The 20,548-nt window shown below is 43.5% G+C and overlaps 1 protein-coding gene across 4 annotated transcripts in view; it reads left to right on the forward strand.

Annotated features, from left to right (window-relative positions):
* Window positions 1-20,548, forward strand: part of ITGAL (integrin subunit alpha L) — a 95,643-nt gene that overhangs the window by 16,838 nt on the left and 58,257 nt on the right. For all 4 annotated transcript variants that reach the window (XR_010085237.1, XR_010085238.1, XR_010085236.1 and 1 more), the window contains exons 6-7: window positions 9,764-9,894; window positions 12,672-12,817. Coding sequence is in view for 1 of the 4 variants with exons in the window: in XM_063430947.1 (XP_063287017.1) it covers window positions 9,764-9,894; window positions 12,672-12,817 (277 nt within the window). In the remaining 3 variants the exon portion in view is untranslated. The remainder of the gene's footprint in view (window positions 1-9,763; window positions 9,895-12,671; window positions 12,818-20,548) is intronic.

Consider the following 20,548-nt stretch of genomic DNA (forward strand, 5'->3'; position numbering starts at 1 on the left):
AGGGTAAAAAACGGTAACTGAGGGTAAATAACGGTAACTGACAGTAAATAACGGTAACTGACAGTAAATAATGGTAACTGACAGTAAATAAAGGTAACTGACAGTAAATAATGGTAAATAATGGTAACTGAGGGTAAATAACGGTAACTGAGGGCAAATAACGGTAACTGAGGGTAAATAACGGTAACTGAGTGTAAATAACGGTAACTGAGTGTAAATAACGGTAACTGAGTGTAAATAACGGTAATGACGGTAACTGAGGGTAAATGAGTAACTAAGGGTAAAAACGGTAACTGAGGGTAATAAACGGTAACTGAGGGTAAATAACGGTAACTGACAGTAAATAACGGTAACTGACAGTAAATAATGGTAACTGACAGTAAATAAAGGTAACTGACAGTAAATAATGGTAAATAATGGTAACTGAGGGTAAATAACGGTAACTGAGGGTAAATAACGGTAACTGAGGGTAAATAACAGTAACTGAGGGTAAATAACGGTAACTGACAGTAAATAATGGTAACTGAGGGTAAATAACGGTAACTGAGGGCAAATAACGGTAACTGAGGGTAAATAAAGGTAAATAATGGTAATGACGGTAACTGACAGTAACTGAGGGTAAATAATGGTAAATAATGGTAATGACGGTAACTGACAGTAACTGAGTGTAAATAACGGTAACTGAGGGTAAATAACGGTAACTGAGGGTAAATAACGGTAACTGAGTGTAAATAACGGTAGTGACGGTAACTGAGGGTAAATAACGGTAACTGACAGTAAATAACGGTAACTGAGGGCAAATAACGGTAACTGAGGGCAAATAACGGTAACTGAGTGTAAATAACGGTAACTGAGTGTAAATAACGGTAATGACGGTAACTGAGGGTAAATGAGTAACTAAGGGTAAAAAACGGTAACTGAGGGTAAAAAACGGTAACTGAGGGTAAATAACGGTAACTGACAGTAAATAACGGTAACTGACAGTAAATAATGGTAACTGACAGTAAATAAAGGTAACTGACAGTAAATAATGGTAAATAATGGTAACTGAGGGTAAATAACGGTAAACTGAGGGTAAATAACGGTAACTGAGGGCAAATAACGGTAACTGAGGGTAAATAACGGTAACTGAGTGTAAATAACGGTAACTGAGTGTAAATAACGGTAACTGAGTGTAAATAACGGTAATGACGGTAACTGAGGGTAAATGAGTAACTAAGGGTAAAAAACGGTAACTGAGGGTAATAAACGGTAACTGAGGGTAAATAACGGTAACTGACAGTAAATAACGGTAACTGACAGTAAATAATGGTAACTGACAGTAAATAAAGGTAACTGACAGTAAATAATGTTAAATAATGGTAACTGAGGGTAAATAACGGTAACTGAGGGTAAATAACGGTAACTGAGGGTAAATAACAGTAACTGAGGGTAAATAACGGTAACTGACAGTAAATAATGGTAACTGAGGGTAAATAACGGTAACTGAGGGCAAATAACGGTAACTGAGGGTAAATAAAGGTAAATAATGGTAATGACGGTAACTGACAGTAACTGAGGGTAAATAATGGTAAATAATGGTAATGACGGTAACTGACAGTAACTGAGTGTAAATAACGGTAACTGAGGGTAAATAACGGTAACTGAGGGTAAATAATGGTAATGACGGTAACTGACAGTAAATAACGGTAACTGAGGGTAAATAACGGTAACTGAGTGTAAATAACGGTAACTGAGGGTAAGTAACGGTAACTGAGGGTAAATAACGGTAACTGAGTGTAAATAACGGTAACTGAGGGTAAATAACGGTAACTGAGAGTAAATAACGGTAACTGAGAGTAAATAACGGTAACTGAGGGTAAATAACGGTAACTGAGGGTAAATAACGGTAACTGAGGGTAAATAAAGGTAAATAATGGTAATGACGGTAACTGACAGTAACTGAGTGTAAATAACGGTAACTGAGGGTAAATAACGGTAACTGAGGACAAATAACGGTAACTGAGGGTAAATAACGGTAACTGAGTGTAAATAACGGTAACTGAGTGTAAATAACAGTAACTGAGGGTAAATAACGGTAACTGAGGGCAAATAACGGTAACTGACAGTAAATAATGGTAACTGACAGTAAATAATGGTAACTGACAGTAAATAATGGTAACTGAGGGTAAATAACGGTAAATAATGGTAACTGAGGGTAAATAACGGTAACTGAGGGTAAATAACGGTAACTGAGAGTAAATAACGGTAACTGAGGGTAAATAACGGTAACTGAGGGTAAATAAACGGTAACTGAGGGTAAATAACGGTAACTGAGGGTAAATAACGGTAACTGAGGGTAAATAAAAGGTAAATAATGGTAATGACGGTAACTGAAAGTAACTGAGTGTAAATAACGGTAACTGAGGGTAAATAACGGTAACTGAAGACAAATAACGGTAACTGAGGGTAAATAACGGTAACTGAGTGTAAATAACGGTAACTGAGTGTAAATAACAGTAACTGAGTGTAAATAACGGTAACTGAGGGTAAATAACGGTAACTGAGGGCAAATAACGGTAACTGACAGTAAATAACGGTAACTGACAGTTAAATAATGGTAACTGACAGTAAATAATGGTAACTGAGGGTAAATAACGGTAAATAATGGTAACTGAGTGTAAATAACGGTAACTGAGTGTAAATAACGGTAATTGAGGGTAAATAACGGTAACTGAGGGTAAATAACGGTAACTGAGGGTAAATAACGGTAACTGAAGTAAATAATGGTAACTGAGGGTAAATAACGGTAACTGAGGGCAAATAACGGTAACTGAGGGTAAATAAAGGTAAATAATTGTAATGACGGTAACTGACAGTAACTGAGTGTAAATAACGGTAACTGAGGGTAAATAACGGTAACTGAGGGCAAATAACGGTAACTGAGGGTAAATAACGGTAAATAATTGGTAATGACGGTAACTGACAGTAACTGAGTGTAAATAACGGCAACTGAGGGTAAATAACGGTAACTGAGGGTAAATAACGGTAACTGAGTGTAAATAACGATAACTGAGGGTAAATAACGGTAACTGAGGGTAAATAACGGTAACTGAGGGTAAATAACGGTAACTGAGGGTATATAACGGTAACTGAGGGTATATAACGGTAACTGAGTGTAAATAACGGTAACGGAGTGTAAATAACGGTAACTGAGGGTAAATAACAGTAACTGAGGGTAAATAACGGTAACTGAGGGTAAATAACGGTAACTGAGGGTAACTGACAGTAACTGAGGGTAAATAACGGTAACTGAGGGTAAATAACGGTAACTGAGGGTAAATAACGGTAACTGAGGGTAAATAACGGTAACTGAGGGTAAATAACAGTAACTGAGGGTAAATAACGGTAACTGGCAGTAAATAACGGTAACTGAGGGTAAATAACGGTAACTGAGGGCAAATAACGGTAACTGAGGGGCAAATAACGGTAACTGAGGGCAAATAACGGTAACTGAGGGTAAATAACAGTAACTGAGGGTAAATAACGGTAACTGAGTGTAAATAACGGTAACTGAGGGTAAATAACGGTAACTGAGGGCAAATAACGGTAACTGAGGGTAAATAACGGTAACTGAGGGTAAATAACGGTAACTGACGGTAAATAATGGTAACTGAGGGTAAATAATGGTAACTGAGGGCAAATAACGGTAACTGAGGGTAAATAACGGTAACTGAGGGTAAATAACGGTAACTGAGGGTAAATAACGGTAACTGAGGGTAAATAACGGTAACTGAGGGTAAATAACGGTAACTGACAGTGAATAATGGTAACTGAGGGTAAATAACGGTAACTGAGGGCAAATAACGGTAACTGAGGGTAAATAAAGGTAAATAATGGTAATGACGGTAACTGACAGTAACTGAGGGTAAATAATGGTAAATAATGGTAATGACGGTAACTGACAGTAACTGAGGGTAAATAATGGTAAATAATGGTAATGACGGTAACTGACAGTAACTGAGTGTAAATAACGGTAACTGAGGGTAAATAACGGTAACTGACAGTAAATAACGGTAACTGACAGTAAATAATGGTAACTGACAGTAAATAAAGGTAACTGACAGTAAATGGTAAATAATGGTAACTGAGGGTAAATAACGGTAACTGAGGGTATATAACGGTAACTGAGTGTAAATAACAGTAACTGAGGGTAAATAACGGTAACTGAGTGTAAATAACGGTAACTGAGGGTAAATAACGGTAACTGAGGGTAAATAACGGTAACTGAGGGTAAATAGCGGTAAATAATGGTAATGACGGTAACTGACAGTAACTGAGTGTAAATAATGGTAACTGAGGGTAAATAACAGTAACTGAGGGTAAATAATGGTAACTGAATGTAAATAACGGTAACTGAGGGTAAATAACGGTAACTGAGGGTAAATAACGGTAACTGAGGGTAAATAACGGTAACTGAGGGTAAATAACGGTAACTGAGGGTAAATAATGGTAACTGAGGGTAAATAACGGTAACTGAGGGTATATAACGGTAACTGAGGGTAAATAACGGTAACTGAGGGTAAATAACGGTAACTGAGGGTAAATAACGGTAACTGAGGGTATATAACGGTAACTGAGGGTATATAACGGTAACTGAGTGTAAATAACGGTAACGGAGTGTAAATAACGGTAACTGAGGGTAAATAACAGTAACTGAGGGTAAATAACGGTAACTGAGGGTAAATAACGGTAACTGAGGGTAACTGACAGTAACTGAGGGTAAATAACGGTAACTGAGGGTAAATAACGGTAACTGAGGGTAAATAACGGTAACTGAGGGTAAATAACGGTAACTGAGGGTAAATAACAGTAACTGAGGGTAAATAACGGTAACTGAGGGTAAATAACGGTAACTGAGGGCAAATAACGGTAACTGAGGGCAAATAACGGTAACTGAGGGCAAATAACGGTAACTGAGGGCAAATAACAGTAACTGAGGGTAAATAACGGTAACTGAGTGTAAATAACGGTAACTGAGTGTAAATAACGGTAACTGAGGGCAAATAACGGTAACTGAGGGTAAATAACGGTAACTGAGGGTAAATAACGGTAACTGACGGTAAATAATGGTAACTGAGGGTAAATAATGGTAACTGAGGGCAAATAACGGTAACTGAGGGTAAATAACGGTAACTGAGGGTAAATAACGGTAACTGAGGGTAAATAACGGTAACTGAGGGTAAATAACGGTAACTGAGGGTAAATAACGGTAACTGAGGGTAAATAACGGTAACTGACAGTGAATAATGGTAACTGAGGGTAAATAACGGTAACTGAGGGCAAATAACGGTAACTGAGGGTAAATAAAGGTAAATAATGGTAATGACGGTAACTGACAGTAACTGAGGGTAAATAATGGTAAATAATGGTAATGACGGTAACTGACAGTAACTGAGGGTAAATAATGGTAAATAATGGTAATGACGGTAACTGACAGTAACTGAGTGTAAATAACGGTAACTGAGGGTAAATAACGGTAACTGAGGGTAAATAACGGTAACTGACAGTAAATAACGGTAACTGACAGTAAATAATGGTAACTGACAGTAAATAAAGGTAACTGACAGTAAATAATGGTAAATAATGGTAACTGAGGGTAAATAACGGTAACTGAGGGTATATAACGGTAACTGAGTGTAAATAACAGTAACTGAGGGTAAATAACGGTAACTGAGTGTAAATAACGGTAACTGAGGGTAAATAACGGTAACTGAGGGTAAATAACGGTAACTGAGGGTAAATAGCGGTAAATAATGGTAATGACGGTAACTGACAGTAACTGAGTGTAAATAATGGTAACTGAGGGTAAATAACAGTAACTGAGGGTAAATAATGGTAACTGAATGTAAATAACGGTAACTGAGGGTAAATAACGGTAACTGAGGGTAAATAACGGTAACTGAGGGTAAATAACGGTAACTGAGTGTAAATAATGGTAACTGAGGGTAAATAATGGTAACTGAGGGTAAATAACGGTAACTGAGGGTATATAACGGTAACTGAGGGTAAATAACGGTAACTGAGGGTAAATAACGGTAAATAATGGTAATGACGGTAACTGACAATAACCGAGTGTAAATAACGCTAAATGGTGAGAAATAACGGTAACTGACAGCAAATCACGGTAACTGACTAAATGATGGTAAATAACAGTAAATTGCAGGAAAATAACGGTAACTGAGGGTAGATAATGGTAACTGAGGGTAAATAACGGTAACTGACGGTAAATAATGGTAACTTAGTGTAAATAACGGTAACCGAGTGTAAATAAGGGAACTGAGTGTAAATAACGGTAAATCACGGTAAATAACGGTAACTGAGGGTAAATAACGGTAACGTAGTGTAAATAACGGTAACTGACGGTAAATAATGGTAACTGAGGGTAAAAAATGGTAACTGAGGGTAAATAACGGTAAATCACGGTAACTGATTAAATTACGGTAAATAACAGTAAATTGCGGGAAAATAACGGTAACTGAGGATAAATAATGGTAACTGCGGGTAAATAACGGTATATAATGGTAACTGACAGTAAATAACGGTAACTGATGGTAAATCACAGTAAATAACAGTAAATTGCGAGAAAACAAGGGAAACTGACGGTAAATAGCGACAGTTGAAGATAAATAACGGTAAACAATGGTAACTGATGGTAAATAACGGTAAATAGCGGTAACTGAGGGTAAATAATGGTAACTGACTGTAAATAATGCTAACTGGGGGTAAATAATGGTAACTGACTGTAAGTAATGCTAACTGGGGGTAAATAACCGTAACTGACAGTAAATAATGCTAACTGGGGGTAAATAACCGTAACTGAGTGTAAATAATGGTAACTGACTGTAAATAATGGTAACTGACTGTAAATAATGGTAACTGACGGTAAATAACGGTAAATAATGGTAAATAACGATAAATAATGGGAACTGACGGTAAATAATGGTACTGACGGTAAATAACGGTAACTGAGTGTAAATAACGGTAACTGTCAGTAAATAACGGTAACTAATAGTAACTGACGGTAAATAATGGTAACTCATGGTAAATCACGGTAACTGACTAAATGACAGTAAATCACGGGAAAATAACGGTAACGGCAGCAAATAACGGTAACGGACAGTAAATAATGGTAACTGGGGGTAAATTATGGTAAATAATGGTAACTGATGGTAAATAACGATAAATAATGGTAACTGATGGTAAATAACATTAAATAATAGTAAATGACGGTTAATAATGTAAAATAACGGTAAATGATGGCTAATAATAGTAACTGACAGTAAATAACGGTAACTGAATGGTAACTGACAGTAAATAATGGTATCTGATGGTAAATAATGGTAGCGGACGATAAATAACGGTAAGAGAAGGTAAATAATAACAGTAAATGGCGGTAAATAATGGTAACTGACGGTAAATAATGGTAAATGGCGGTGACTGACAGTAACTGACAGTAAATGGCGGTAAATAATGGTAAATGACTGTAAATAACGGTAACAGATGGTAAATCACGGTAACTGATGGTAAATAACGGTAACTGAGGGTAAATAATGGTAAATCAGGGTAAATAATGGTAACTGAGGGTAAATAATGGTAATTGACGATAAATAATGGTAACTGAGTGTAAATAACGGTAATTGACTGTAAATAACGGTAACTGAGGGTAAATAATGGTAAATCATCGTAAATAACGGTAACTGATGGTAAACAACGGTAACTAAGTGTAAATAACGGTAACTGACAGTAAATAATGGTAACTGAGGGTAAATAACGGAAAATAATGGTAACTGACGATAAATAATGGTAACTGAGAGTAAATAACGGTAAATAATGGTAAATGATGGTAAATAATGGTAACTGACGGTAAATCACGGTAACTGAATAAATGACAGTATATCACAGGAAAGTAACGGTAAATAATGGTAAATAATGGTAACTGAGGGTAAATAATGGTAAATCAATGGTAACTGATGGTAAGTAACGGTAAATAATGGTAACTGATGCTAAATACCAGTAAATACTGACGGTAAATAACGGTAACTGAGTGTAAATAACGGTAACTGTCAGTAAATAACGGTAACTGACGGTAAATAAGGTTACTTGAGGGTAAATAACGGTAACTAATGGTAACTGACGGTAAATCATGGTAACTGACTAAATGACAGTAAATCACAGGAAAATAACGGTAACGGACAGTAAATAACGGTAACAGACAGTAAATAACGGTAACTGGGGGTAAATTATGGTAACTGATGGTAAATAACGATAAATAATGGTAACTGATGGTAAATAACATTAAATAATAGTAAATGACGGTAAAATAATGGTAAATGATGGTTAATAATAGTAACTGACAGTAAATAATGGTAACCTACTAAATGACGATAAATAACAATAAATGGCGGGAAATAACGGTAAATGACAGTAAATAATGGTAACTGACGGTAAATAATGGTAAATGGCGGTGACTGATGGTAAATGACAGTAAATGGTGGTAAATAATGGCAAATGGCTGTAAATAACAGTAACTGACGGTAAAGAATGGTAAATGACAGTAAATAATGGTATCTATATGACGGTAAATAATGGTAACTGATGGAGAACTATGGTAACTGAGGGTAAATAACAATAAATAATAGTAAATGACGGTTAATAATGGAAAATAACGGTAAATGATGGTTAATAATAATAACTGACAGTAAATAACGGTAACTGACTAAATGACGGTAAATAACGGTAACTGATGGTAAATAACGGTAACTGCCAGTAAATGGTGGTAAATAACGGTAAATGGCAGTAACTGACAGTAAATAACTATAACTGACTGTAAATAACGGTAACTGACAGTAAATAACAGTAAAGGGTGGGAAATAACGGTAACTGACCGAAATTGCGGTAAATGGTGGTAACTGATGGTAAATAACAGTAAATGGCGGTGAATAATGGTAAATGGCTGTAAATAAGAGTAACTAATGGTAAAGAATGGTAACTGACAGTAAATAATGGTAACGGACAATAAATAACGGTAAGAGAAGGTAAATAATAGTAAATAACGGTAACTGACTGTAACTGATGGAAAATAAGGGTAACTGACAGTAAATAATGGTAAATAATGGTAACTAACGGTAAATTATGCTAAATGACTTTAAATAACGGTAACTGACAGTAAATAAAGGTAACTGACAGTAAATAAAGGTAAATGGCAGTAAATAATGGTAAATGGCGATAAATAATGGTAACTGACGATAACGGTAATTGAAGGTAAATAATAGAAAATGACAGTAAATGACAGTAACTGACGGTAAATAAGAGTAAATATCGGTAACTGATGGTAAATAACGGAAAATGGCTGTAAAACAGTAGTAAATAATAAAGTAACTGACAGTAAATAATGGTAAATAACGTTAAGTGGAGGTAACTAATAGTAAATAACTGTAAAATGACAGTTAATGATGGTAAATCATGGTAAATGATAATGATAGTGAATTATGATAAATGATGGTAAGAGATGGTAAATGGTGCTAAATTATAATAAATTGCGGTAAATTATGGTGAACGATAGTAAATGGTGGTAAATGATAATTAATGATAATAAATTATGGTAACGAGCTCAAGCTGCCTTTGTAACCATGAATTTACCCTTTAAAAAAACCATATAATAACGTAATCTTTTACCCAACTTCTCTGACTGCTTATTAGTTACCCAATATCTCGCCCACAGATTGCCAGAAAGCTGATGTGGACCTTTGCTTTCTGGTTGATGGTTCCTCTGGGATGGGCGAGAGAGAGTTTGCAGCTATCCGGGAATTCATGATCAGCACCATGAGAAGCCATAATTCAAGCAATATCAACGTGAGTGGAGGAAGAAGAGTGTGGGAGGGGGTGAAAGGATCTGAAGAAGGATGCTATGTGTGGAGAGCTTGAGGTAGGTCTACAGTGTAGATAGCTCAGGTAATGAGGACCTACCTACACTGAGGACCTACCTCCACCTATCTATGCTAAGAACCTACCTGGGGCCTCAGTGTAGATAGCTGCAGGTAGGTTCCCAGTGTAGACAGGCAAAGGTAGGTCCTCATTGTAAATAGCTACAGGTAGGTCCTCAGTGTAAATAGCTACAGGTAGGTCCTCAGTTTAAATAGCTATGGTAGGTCCTCAGTGTAGATCGGTACATCCTAGTGTAGATAGATGCAGGTAGGTCCTTAGTGTAGATAGCAGGAGGTAGGTCCTCAGTGTAGATAGCTGTAGTTAGGTCCTTAGTGTAGATCGCTGTAGTTAGGTCCTTAGTGTAGATCGCTGCAGGTAGGTCCTTAGTGTAAATAGCTGCAGGTAGGTCCTCAGTGTACATAGGTACAGGTAGGTACTCAGTGCTATATGTGGAGAGGTACAGTTAATGCTGGGTTAGGGGAGATTGCTGGGTATGGGCACCCAGGTATGAAGGCAGATATTAGAAGAGATTGCTGCAGTATGCATCCAGGGATGAAAGCGGGTATTAGGGGAGATTGCTGGGTATGGGCACCCAGGGATGAGAGCAGGTATTAGGGGAGATTGCTGGGTATGGGCACCCAGGAATGACAGCGAGTATTGAGGGAGATTGCTGGGTATAGGCACCCAGTGATGACAGCGGGTATTAGGGGAGATTGCTGGGTATGGGCATCCACTGATGACAGCGGGTATTAGGGGAGATTGCTTGGTATGGGCACCAAGGGATGACAGTGGGTATTGGTGAGATTGCTGGGTATGGGCACCCAGGGATGACAGGGGCTATTAGGGGAGATTGCTGGGTATGGGCACCCCGGGATGACAGGGGCTATTAAGGGAGATTGCTGGGTATGGGCACCCCGGGATGACAGTGGGTATTAGGGGAGATTGCTGGGTATGGGCACCCCGGGATGACAGGGGCTATTAGGGGAGATTGCTGGGTATGGGCACCCGGGAATGACAGCGGGTATTAGGGGAGATTGCTGGGTATGGGCACCAAGGGATGACAGTGGGTATTAGGGGAGATTGCTTGTTATGGGCACCCAGTGATGACAGCGGGTACTAGGGGAGATTGCTGGGTATGGGCACCAAGGGATGACAGTGGGTATTAGGGGAGATTGCTGGGTATGGGCACCCAGGGATGAAAGCGGGTATTAGGGTAGATTGCTGGGTATGGGCACCCAGGGATGACAGCGGGTATTAGGGAAGATTGCTGGGTATGGGCACCAATTGATGACAGTGGGTATTAGGGGAGATTACTTGGTATGGGCACCAAGGGATGACAGCGGGTATTGGGGGAGAATGCTGGGTATGGGCACCAAGGGATGAAAGCGGGTTTTAGTGGAGATTGCTGGGTATGGGCACCTAGTGATGACAGCGGGTATTAGGGGAGATTACTGGGTATGGGCACCCCGGGATGACAGTGGATATTAGGGGAGATTGCTGCAGTATGCATCCAGGGATTAAAGCGGGTATTAGGGGAGATTGCTGGGTATGGGCACCTGGGATGACAGTGGGTATTAGGGGAGATTGCTGGGTATGGGCACCTAGTGATGACAGCGGGTATTAGGGGAGATTGCTGGGTATGGGCACCAAGGGATGACAGCGGGTTTTAGGGGAGATTGCTGGGTATGGGCACCAAGGGATGACAGCGGGTATTAGGGGAGATTGCTGGGTATGGGCACCAAGGGATGACAGGGTATTAGGGGAGATTACTGGGTATGGGCACCCCGGGATGACAGCGGGTATTAGGGGAGATTGCTGCAGTATGCATCCAGGGATGAAAGCGGGTATTAGGGGAGATTGCTGGGTATGGGCACCCCGGGATGACAGTGGATATTAGGGGAGATTGCTGCAGTATGCATCCAGGGATTAAAGCGGGTATTAGGGGAGATTGCTGGGTATGGGCACCTAGTGATGACAGCGGATATTAGGGGAGATTGCTGGGTATGGGCACCAAGGGATGACAGCGGGTTTTAGGGGAGATTGCTGGGTATGGGCACCAAGGGATGACAGCGGGTATTAGGGGAGATTGCTGGGTATGGGCACCCAGTGATGACAGCAGGTATTAGGGGAGATTACTGGGTATGGGCACCCAGTGATGACAGCGGGTATTAGGGGAGATTGCTGGGTATGGGCACCCAGTGATGACAGGTATTAGGGGAGATTACTGGGTATGGGCACCCCGGGATGACAGCGGGTATTAGGGGAGATTGCTGCAGTATGCATCCAGGGATGAAAGCGGGTATTAGGGGAGATTGCTGGGTATGGGCACCCCGGGATGACAGTGGGTATTGGGGAGATTGCGGGAGATGGGCACCCAGGGATGACAGTGGGTATTGGGGAGATTGCGGGAGATGGGCACCCAGGGATGACAGTGGGTATTAGGGGAGATTGCTGGGTATGGGCACCCAGGGATGACAGTGGGTATTGGGGAGATTGCGGGAGATGGGCACCCAGGGATGACAGTGGGTATTGGGGAGATTGCGGGAGATGGGCACCCAGGGATGACGTGGGTATTAGGGGAGAGTGCTGGGGGTGGGCACCCAGGGATGACAGTGGGTGTAAGGGTAGATTGCTGGGCATGGTATGTTTGTTTCCAAGCCTCACACGCTAACCCCATGTGTACCCGCATTTCTCCTCTCACGCAGTTCGCTGCTGTACAGTTCTCAAATAAAGCAGAGGTAGCGTTTACCTTCGCAAGATTTCAAACGTCTCGAGATCCTAAGAACCTGCTGGATTCGTTAGAAAAAAAAGGTGGTCTGACGTCTGCGTACAGCGCTATTCGTGTCGCTCTGTGAGTAAATCCAACTGATCCAGGGATAACGGAGTGTGTTCTCTCTATTTGTTCCGCCCTAATAACCACGCAGCTTTTTTCATAGTTTGGTTATAGCGATACATTAGGCTGCGTAGTGACTATGGTGGATGTATCATCGCTTTGATAATGCCTGACAGAGGGCGGAGCTTCAGTCACACTTCCATTCCATTGTCAATGCTTCCCTCCTCCTGGCACCATGTCTCAGAGGGAGTCGCCGAGCAATGAGGAGCGTCCATTCAGTGACAGATTGATTGACAGATTTTGAGATGCCTTAAGTATCAGGTCCCTCTTCTAATACAGAGTAATAGTCCTCGTATCTGCTGCTATCACAGGGGTGTATCCAAAACTAATCTCGAGAGGGGCACTGGTAGATCATTTAAAGAAACAATCCAGGCACAAAACCACTACAGCTCTTTTTAGTGGTTATGGTGCCAGGAGTGCCGTGGCGCCCTCCCAGAGTAAGTTGCCCAACCATTTAAGAACAGTTTGAAAAATGACCTGGGGTCTGGCAGTATAGTGTGTGTGTGTGACGGGTGCAGTGGGTGTGAGGGTTCAAGTGTGTGTAAGGGGTGCAATTGTGAGTATGGGGGTTGCAGTGTGTGTAAGTGATGAGTGGGGGCAGTGTGTGTGTATATGGGAGACAATGTGTGTAAGGGGTGCAGTGTGTGTGTGTATGGAAGGTAGTGTGTGTGTGTGAGTGGTGCAGTGTGTGTATGAGAGGTAATGTGTGAGGGGTGCAGTGTTGTGTTTGGGGCAGTGTGCGGGGGGCAGTGCATGAATGGGGGGTTGTGTGTGAAAGGGTGTGTGTATGGGGGGTAGTGTGTGTGAGGGGCAATGTGTAAATGGGGGGTAGCGTGTGTGAATGGGGGGGCACTGTTTGAGTGTTTATGGGGGTATTGTGTGTTGGGAGGGGGCTGATTAAAATAAATTAAATTTTTGAAAAAAATTAAAATGTACATTGTTTATATCCGCCCTCCCTTCTTACCTTTGCCCAAGGAGAGGGAATATCTATTGTGAAGCCCTGGTGGTCCGGTGAAGAAGCCCTGGCGGTCCTAGACGTGAGAGTGAACTCTAACAGCTCCTGAGGCTACAATTCACTCTCGCGTGAACTGAGCGTTGCCATGGTAACCGCGGCAACACTCCGAGCTTGTGAGAGGAGACCCAGCGGAGCTGCAGATTAGAGCTCTGGGGTCCTCTCTCCCTCCCCTGCCGGCTGCCAACAGTGATCTCCCCTCCAGTCTGTGAAAGCACACAGCAGGGACCGCGCTTGGATAGCGCCAGCCCTCCATGGACCGGCAGAGGAGGGCGATGGAGAGGGAGCGCCTGGACAATGCGCTATCAAAGAATAGAAAAGGTGCTTTGACTTTCAAAGGGTTTAACTTCTTATTCCTGACAGAAAATGAATTATTAAGAGATATGTATCAGCTAATAAAACCCAACACAAATTACATTTGGGCATAATAATTAATTGAAATAATGAAAGGAATAAAATATTTTATTGTGGATCTAATGATCATGGGAGCCTAATTAATGTTAATTTTAATAACTAATAAGCTGTCTCTCTCTCACACAGACAGCTAATTTGATTGACAGCCGTGTGTAATGTGTTAAAGGGACACGGTAGCCACCGTAACCCCTTTGTGGGAAAACTAGCCACTTAAGAACTGTATGTGTGTGAAATGTTTCATTTTTAGTTTCTTTCCCCTTATATTACATGTATCCTGCGTTCCGCTTGGAATTCCACGAACAGTGATTTACTAACAAACTAACAAACTGCCGAATGGGAGACCACACAACGGGGGTCGTTGTTCTCCCATTAACTACTGCAACAATGAATTGCCAGTTGATTAATGGATTTCGTGGGTGGCCGCCGTTCGTATGCCATCTTTGTTCATGAAAGCACAGCGGTGTTTGGTCGTCGAGTGCCTGGAACTAAAATCGGCTACTCGACTTACCAAACACCGCTGGACTTCCAGACCGTTCGGGACAATAATTCTTTCGGTATATGAACACCCTCAATGTATTTAACGGTTACAATGGTTGTTTGTGAAATCAGGTCATTCGAATGGCGTTCGTCTGAATATGGAGGGATCTGAGCGGTATTTCCCCAGATGGTGCGCTCAGATCCCAGCTATTCAACGAGAGGTCATTCGGTTAATTTACTCGAATACTTTTTAAGTTATAGAATTTAATGTGAAACTGTAACTTGGGCTGTATGGAGAGATTGAGTGATTATCAGTATATTCTTATCACTCATCTCTCCAGTGTAACAATGCATGCTGGGAAATCGTCTTGTAACTTAAGTTTCCCATGTAGTCCATTGTAGTAAAACCCTTGCAAGGGCACTTTGTAAACCCCGTATATGGGGAACTGTATAAATGCTGTGACCTGTGATTAAAACCTCAGTTGACCTCCAAGCTATGTGTCGTCTAGTTCTTGGGAGGAAGGGATTGTAACTACGCTACCTGTGTTTAACCTGCTTATACTTACTACCAGCGGAGATATCGTGGATTAACCCCTACTACTCTGCTACACCCTTCATTTCATTGAAGTGGTTATAGTGTCTGGAGTCCAATCCTTCCATTAAACAATTTTAATGTATTATTGCTAAATGAGAGTCCCCGGCATCCTCTCTGTGCTGCTCAGACTAGTTGAGCATTGGGCAACTGTGATTGGCTAAGTGTGTCAGCTGACTGCTTTCAATCTAATGCTGGTATGAATTGGTATGGCTAGAAGGAAGTGTGTAATTGCTACCTAAAGTGGAGGCCGGGCTGTGGAAAGCCAGGGACCCTGATCCAGTGTTACACTTCTCGAAAATGGAGGGACAGTGCTAGGGGACTCTAGACACTGTTCTAGCAGAGCCCTAGTCCTGGCTGGGACTTTCCTCTGCTGGATCACCAAGACTAGAATCAGGAACAGGAAAATGCCAAGTAAAAAACCCACCTCCTCCCCAGCAACTGGACGACACACAGTTCTGGGAGTACAACTGATTTTATTCCTGACACAAACGGCTTTTATACATTGCCCCTAGCATGGGGATTCTCAGTCAAAATTACAAGGGTTCCTTTCCCAAGAGCCTTTGTGTTTGGGAGATAATTGAGCTCAAATTAGGATAACTCAATTATCTCTCAAACACAGAACCTTGCACACATATTTTACAATATCCCAAAAATACATGAAACAATACAGGAACCCCACTGTGGCGAAACCAGCTTCGCCACTGTGAACTGGAGAGGCCTGGCTGCTAGCCTCCTGCCCGCTGACTATGGCCCCTGGACATATTGCACTTTAGAAACTATATTTGGGCATGTAATAATTTGTATTGCTGCTGCTGGCCCTTTAAAAGCAGCGATGGACATATTGGAACTTTTGGGACTACTGTACCTTTAAGACTGTGGAGCGTAGTACGTTAATCCTGCCTTTAATACTTTAATGTCATGTATGTACTTGTTGGTAATAAAAGCCAGACTGGGTGTCCCAGTCTTGAGTTCTTGCTTAACCCTCAAAGCGATGTGTCGTCTCGGTCTTTGGGGGAATGGGATTGTATGCTGACTGCCAAGAGTGTAAGCCGATGTCTGCTTTTCTTGTTCAGCTGTTCCAGTGTTCGTGTGGTTCCAGTCGGGAGAATGGTGTTTGCAGTAGCTGCCTGTTCATCTGGAAAGGGGATTATCGCCTAAACTGGGTTTTATCCTCTTGTAAGTGAAACGGTCCGTTACAATTGGTGGCAAGCGGCGGGATCGTTCCTACAACCAGAGGGACAGCTACAGACAACACCATTTCTGGATTACAAATTGAGGGCAACGCTAGTATCCGTACAGCGACCCTATCTACAAAGGAACTCAGAAAATGGAGGAGAAGTTGCAGGATAGATTGTACGGTTCCGTACTCCGGAGGTCTAGAGCAATGTCAGAAGAGGACATGTTGATGTACAGAGAGACTGTCAGAGCCGAATTGTGGGACGAAGCCCTAGAGGAAGTACAGTATTCACGAGGGGATCAGCGCCGCAGCAGAAGGCAGCGAATTCTGGCTAGAATGGCAGAGCGGATGCCCCTCCTGAGAAATCAGACCACAGAAAAGTGGGTGACTAGACTCGAGATTCTAGTATACGCAGAACTGGTGCTCGACGACGCATACCAGGCGCTACAGTGGTACGCGGCTCAGTGTGTCCCCAGGATGGCAGAGTATGAGTTCCCAGAAGGCGGAGATTACACTGGCCCCGGTCTATTTTGGGATAATAGTGGTGACGAGGACTTTGGGGAAGATACAGACTATCGTTTTTGGGACCTGTACGGCATCCGAGAGAACATGCTGGGTCTCTTTGGCGCTATTGACCTCGAGGCAGACCTACGATATTTAGTTAACCAGGAATGGAACCTGGAGGGGGATTACCTGCGACTCATCAATGAGGCCTGGGAAGAGACAACCGGCCCTCCCGCCCAACAGCAACCAGCAGTACCCGAGGTAGCAGAGTTCCTAGACTGGTCCTGTGAGCAACCCCAGGGAGATGAAGGTGTCGTCCTTCCTCCCCAGCGGCAGGCTGAGTTACAGGGGGCAGAGGTTGTTGTTCCTGCCCCCCAGCAGCAAAGTGAGATGCCAAGAAGGCAGTGTGAAGGGAAGGGAGAGGAGAGCAGCGTCCTCCCTCCCCAGTGGCAATGTGTGCCCCAGGGAGCTGATGGTGTCGTCCATCCTCCCCAGCAGCCGTGTGTGTCCAAAGGAGCCGAAGGTGCAGTCCTTCCTCCCCAGCGGCAGGCTGAGTTACAGGGGGCAGAGGTTGTTGTTCCTGCCCCCCAGCAGCAAAGTGATATGCCAAGAAGGCAGTGTGAAGGGAAGGGAGAGGAGAGCAGCGTCCTCCCTCCCCAGCGGCAATGTGTGCCCCAGGGAGCTGATGGTGTCGTCCATCCTCCCCAGCAGCCGTGTGTGTCCAAGGGAGCCGAAGGTGCAGTCCTTCCTCCCCAGCGGCAGGCTGAGTTACAGGGGGCAGAGGTTGTTGTTCCTGCCCCCCAGCAGCAAAGTGAGATGCCAAGACGGCAGTGTGAAGCGAAGGGAGAGGAGAGCAGTGTCCTCCCTCCCCAGCGGCAGTGTGTGCCCCAGGGAGCTGATGGTGTCGTCCATCCTCCCCAGCGGCAGTGTGTCCTGCAGGGAGCAAAGACAGTCAGTCTCGCACCCCAGCAGCCGGACAAGAGAATGAAAGGGGAGACAGCTGGTCCCCCTTTCCACCAGCAGAGAGAGTGGCAGGGAGAGGAGCCTGCTAACCCCCCTCCCCAGCGGCAGTTTACCGTCCAGAGAGAGGAGCTTGTTACACCCTCTCTCCAGCGGCAGCCTAACTCACCAAGGGGAGATGTTAAGCCCCACAACTGTGCAGATGGGACCGTAGTCTCTGCACTTACAGCACAAGGGATAGGGACGGTCGGTCCTGTTCCCCAGCCTCAGTGTGATGGATCCAAAGGGGAGACAGTCGGTCTCCCCCTCCGGCAGTCGAGCTGCGCACCTAACGGGGAGACAGCCAGTCTCCAGCAACCAGACGCCCACCAGACTACTCCCGTGGTAGTGCTGGCAACAGGACAGAGTACCGCTGGTCTCTGCCCCCTCAGCAACCCACCAAGGCAGCCTACCCGTCTCCCACCCAGCAGTGGTGAAACACCAGAACTTGGACAAAATCCTTCCTCACCCAGATGTAGTAACCGGTTAGTGTGGGTGGGCTGCTCTGTTATTTCTGTTTTGTGGGTGGGTTGCTGGACTAACCAGGGCACTGACCGGCAGAAAGTCAGGTACCCTGTTAGTCTAATTGGCCAAGGGGAGAAATGTGGCGAAACCAGCTTCGCCACTGTGAACTGGAGAGGCCTGGCTGCTAGCCTCCTGCCTGCTGACTATGGCCCCTGGACATATTGCACTTTAGAAACTATATTTGGGCATGTAATAATTTGTATTGCTGCTGCTGGCCCTTTAAAAGCAGCGATGGACATATTGGAACTTTTGGGACTACTGTACCTTTAAGACTGTGGAGCGTAGTACGTTAATCCTGCCTTTAATACTTTAATGTCATGTATGTACTTGTTGGTAATAAAAGCCAGACTGGGTGTCCCAGTCTTGAGTTCTTGCTTAACCCTCAAAGCGATGTGTCGTCTCGGTCTTTGGGGGAATGGGATTGTATGCTGACTGCCAAGAGTGTAAGCCGATGTCTGCTTTTCTTGTTCAGCTGTTCCAGTGTTCGTGTGGTTCCAGTCGGGAGAATGGTGTTTGCAGTAGCTGCCTGTTCATCTGGAAAGGGGATTATCGCCTAAACTGGGTTTTATCCTCTTGTAAGTGAAACGGTCCGTTACACCCACTATATCCAAAAAGCGCTCAGATCGGTTCGGTAGATTGAAAGTTATTGTCGAGCATTAAGTTTTCAGAGGTTTCTTTGCAAACACCGATGAATGCTCCCCCTGGCTGCTATGGAGCAAATGCTCCCACTGTTCGGTAGATCATATCTCCCAAACATTGTTCGGTTTAGATCAGGGGTAGTCAGGGGTACCTATTAATACCTACCGCCCACTTTTATATCCTTGTTGATGGTAAAATTTCTTTACCACCCACCAGTGCCACAGTAATTAAGTTTATAGCGCAAGTGTGACTTTTTTTTATGTATTTTTTATTTATTAGAAAAAAGGGTTAAAAAAAAAAAAGAAAAGAAAATGTACTTGAATTTTTTTTTTGTTCTTTGGGTGCAGTGTGTGTGTGTGTGTGAGGGGTGCTGTGTGTGGGTGAGGGATCCTGTGTTTGTGAAGGGTGTTTGTGTGTGAAGGGTGCGGTGCTGTATGTGTGTGAGGGCTGCTGTGTGTGTGGGCTGCTATGTGTGTGTATGAAGGGTGCTGTGTGGGGGGCAGTGTGAGAGGGAGCAATGTGTGTGTGAGGGTTGCTGTGTGCGTGCAAAGGGTTGCAGTGTGTGTGTAAAGGGTGCAGTGTGCGTGTAAAGGGTGCAGTGTGTGTATGAGGGGTGCTGTATGTGGGTGAAGGGTGCAGTGTGTGTGGGTTACTGTGTGTGCATGTGAGGAGTGCAGTGTGTGAGGATTGATGTGTGTGTGTGTGAGGGGGCAGTGTACGAGGGTGGCAGTGTGTGTGAGGAGTGCTGTGCATGTGAAGGGTGCTGCGTGCATGTAATGGGTGCTGTGTGTGAAGGGGAGGCAGTGTGTGAGGTGTGCAGTGTGTGTGACGGGTGCAGTGTGTGTGTGTGAAGGGTGCTGTGTGTGAGGGGGGCAGAATGTGAGTGTGATTGTGTGTCTGAGGGGTGTGCAGTGTGTGTGTAAAGGATTCGGTGCTGTGTGTGTGAAGGGTGCATAGGGTTTATGCTGTGTGTAGGTGGGTGAGATGTGAAAATCTATCTTAATGTCTCCCCCTCCCTTCTTCTTACCTTTTACCAAGTAGGGGGTCCAGTGGTGGCATGACCACTTTAGCTTGCAACTCCTCCGGCTGTAGGCTGACTCTCCTGTCCTCCTGCGAGCACAGCACTGTATCGGAGCGTTGCCATAGTAACGCGCGGCAACACTCAGGCGGGCTTGTAGAAGGAACACAGAGCCTCCCAGGTCCTTCCCTACCTCTGCTGGAACTAAGTGATCTCCCTCACCAGCCCAAGACGGCTTACAGCAAGGCTGGCTCTGCATGAGTTGGCAGGGGAGATGAAAGGATTTCCCCTGCTGGTCATGGTCCACAGCCATCGAGGCCCGCCGGTCG

The sequence above is a fragment of the Pelobates fuscus genome, chromosome 8, assembly GCF_036172605.1.
Source record: "Pelobates fuscus isolate aPelFus1 chromosome 8, aPelFus1.pri, whole genome shotgun sequence".
In the NCBI taxonomy this organism is placed as follows: domain Eukaryota; kingdom Metazoa; phylum Chordata; class Amphibia; order Anura; family Pelobatidae; genus Pelobates; species Pelobates fuscus.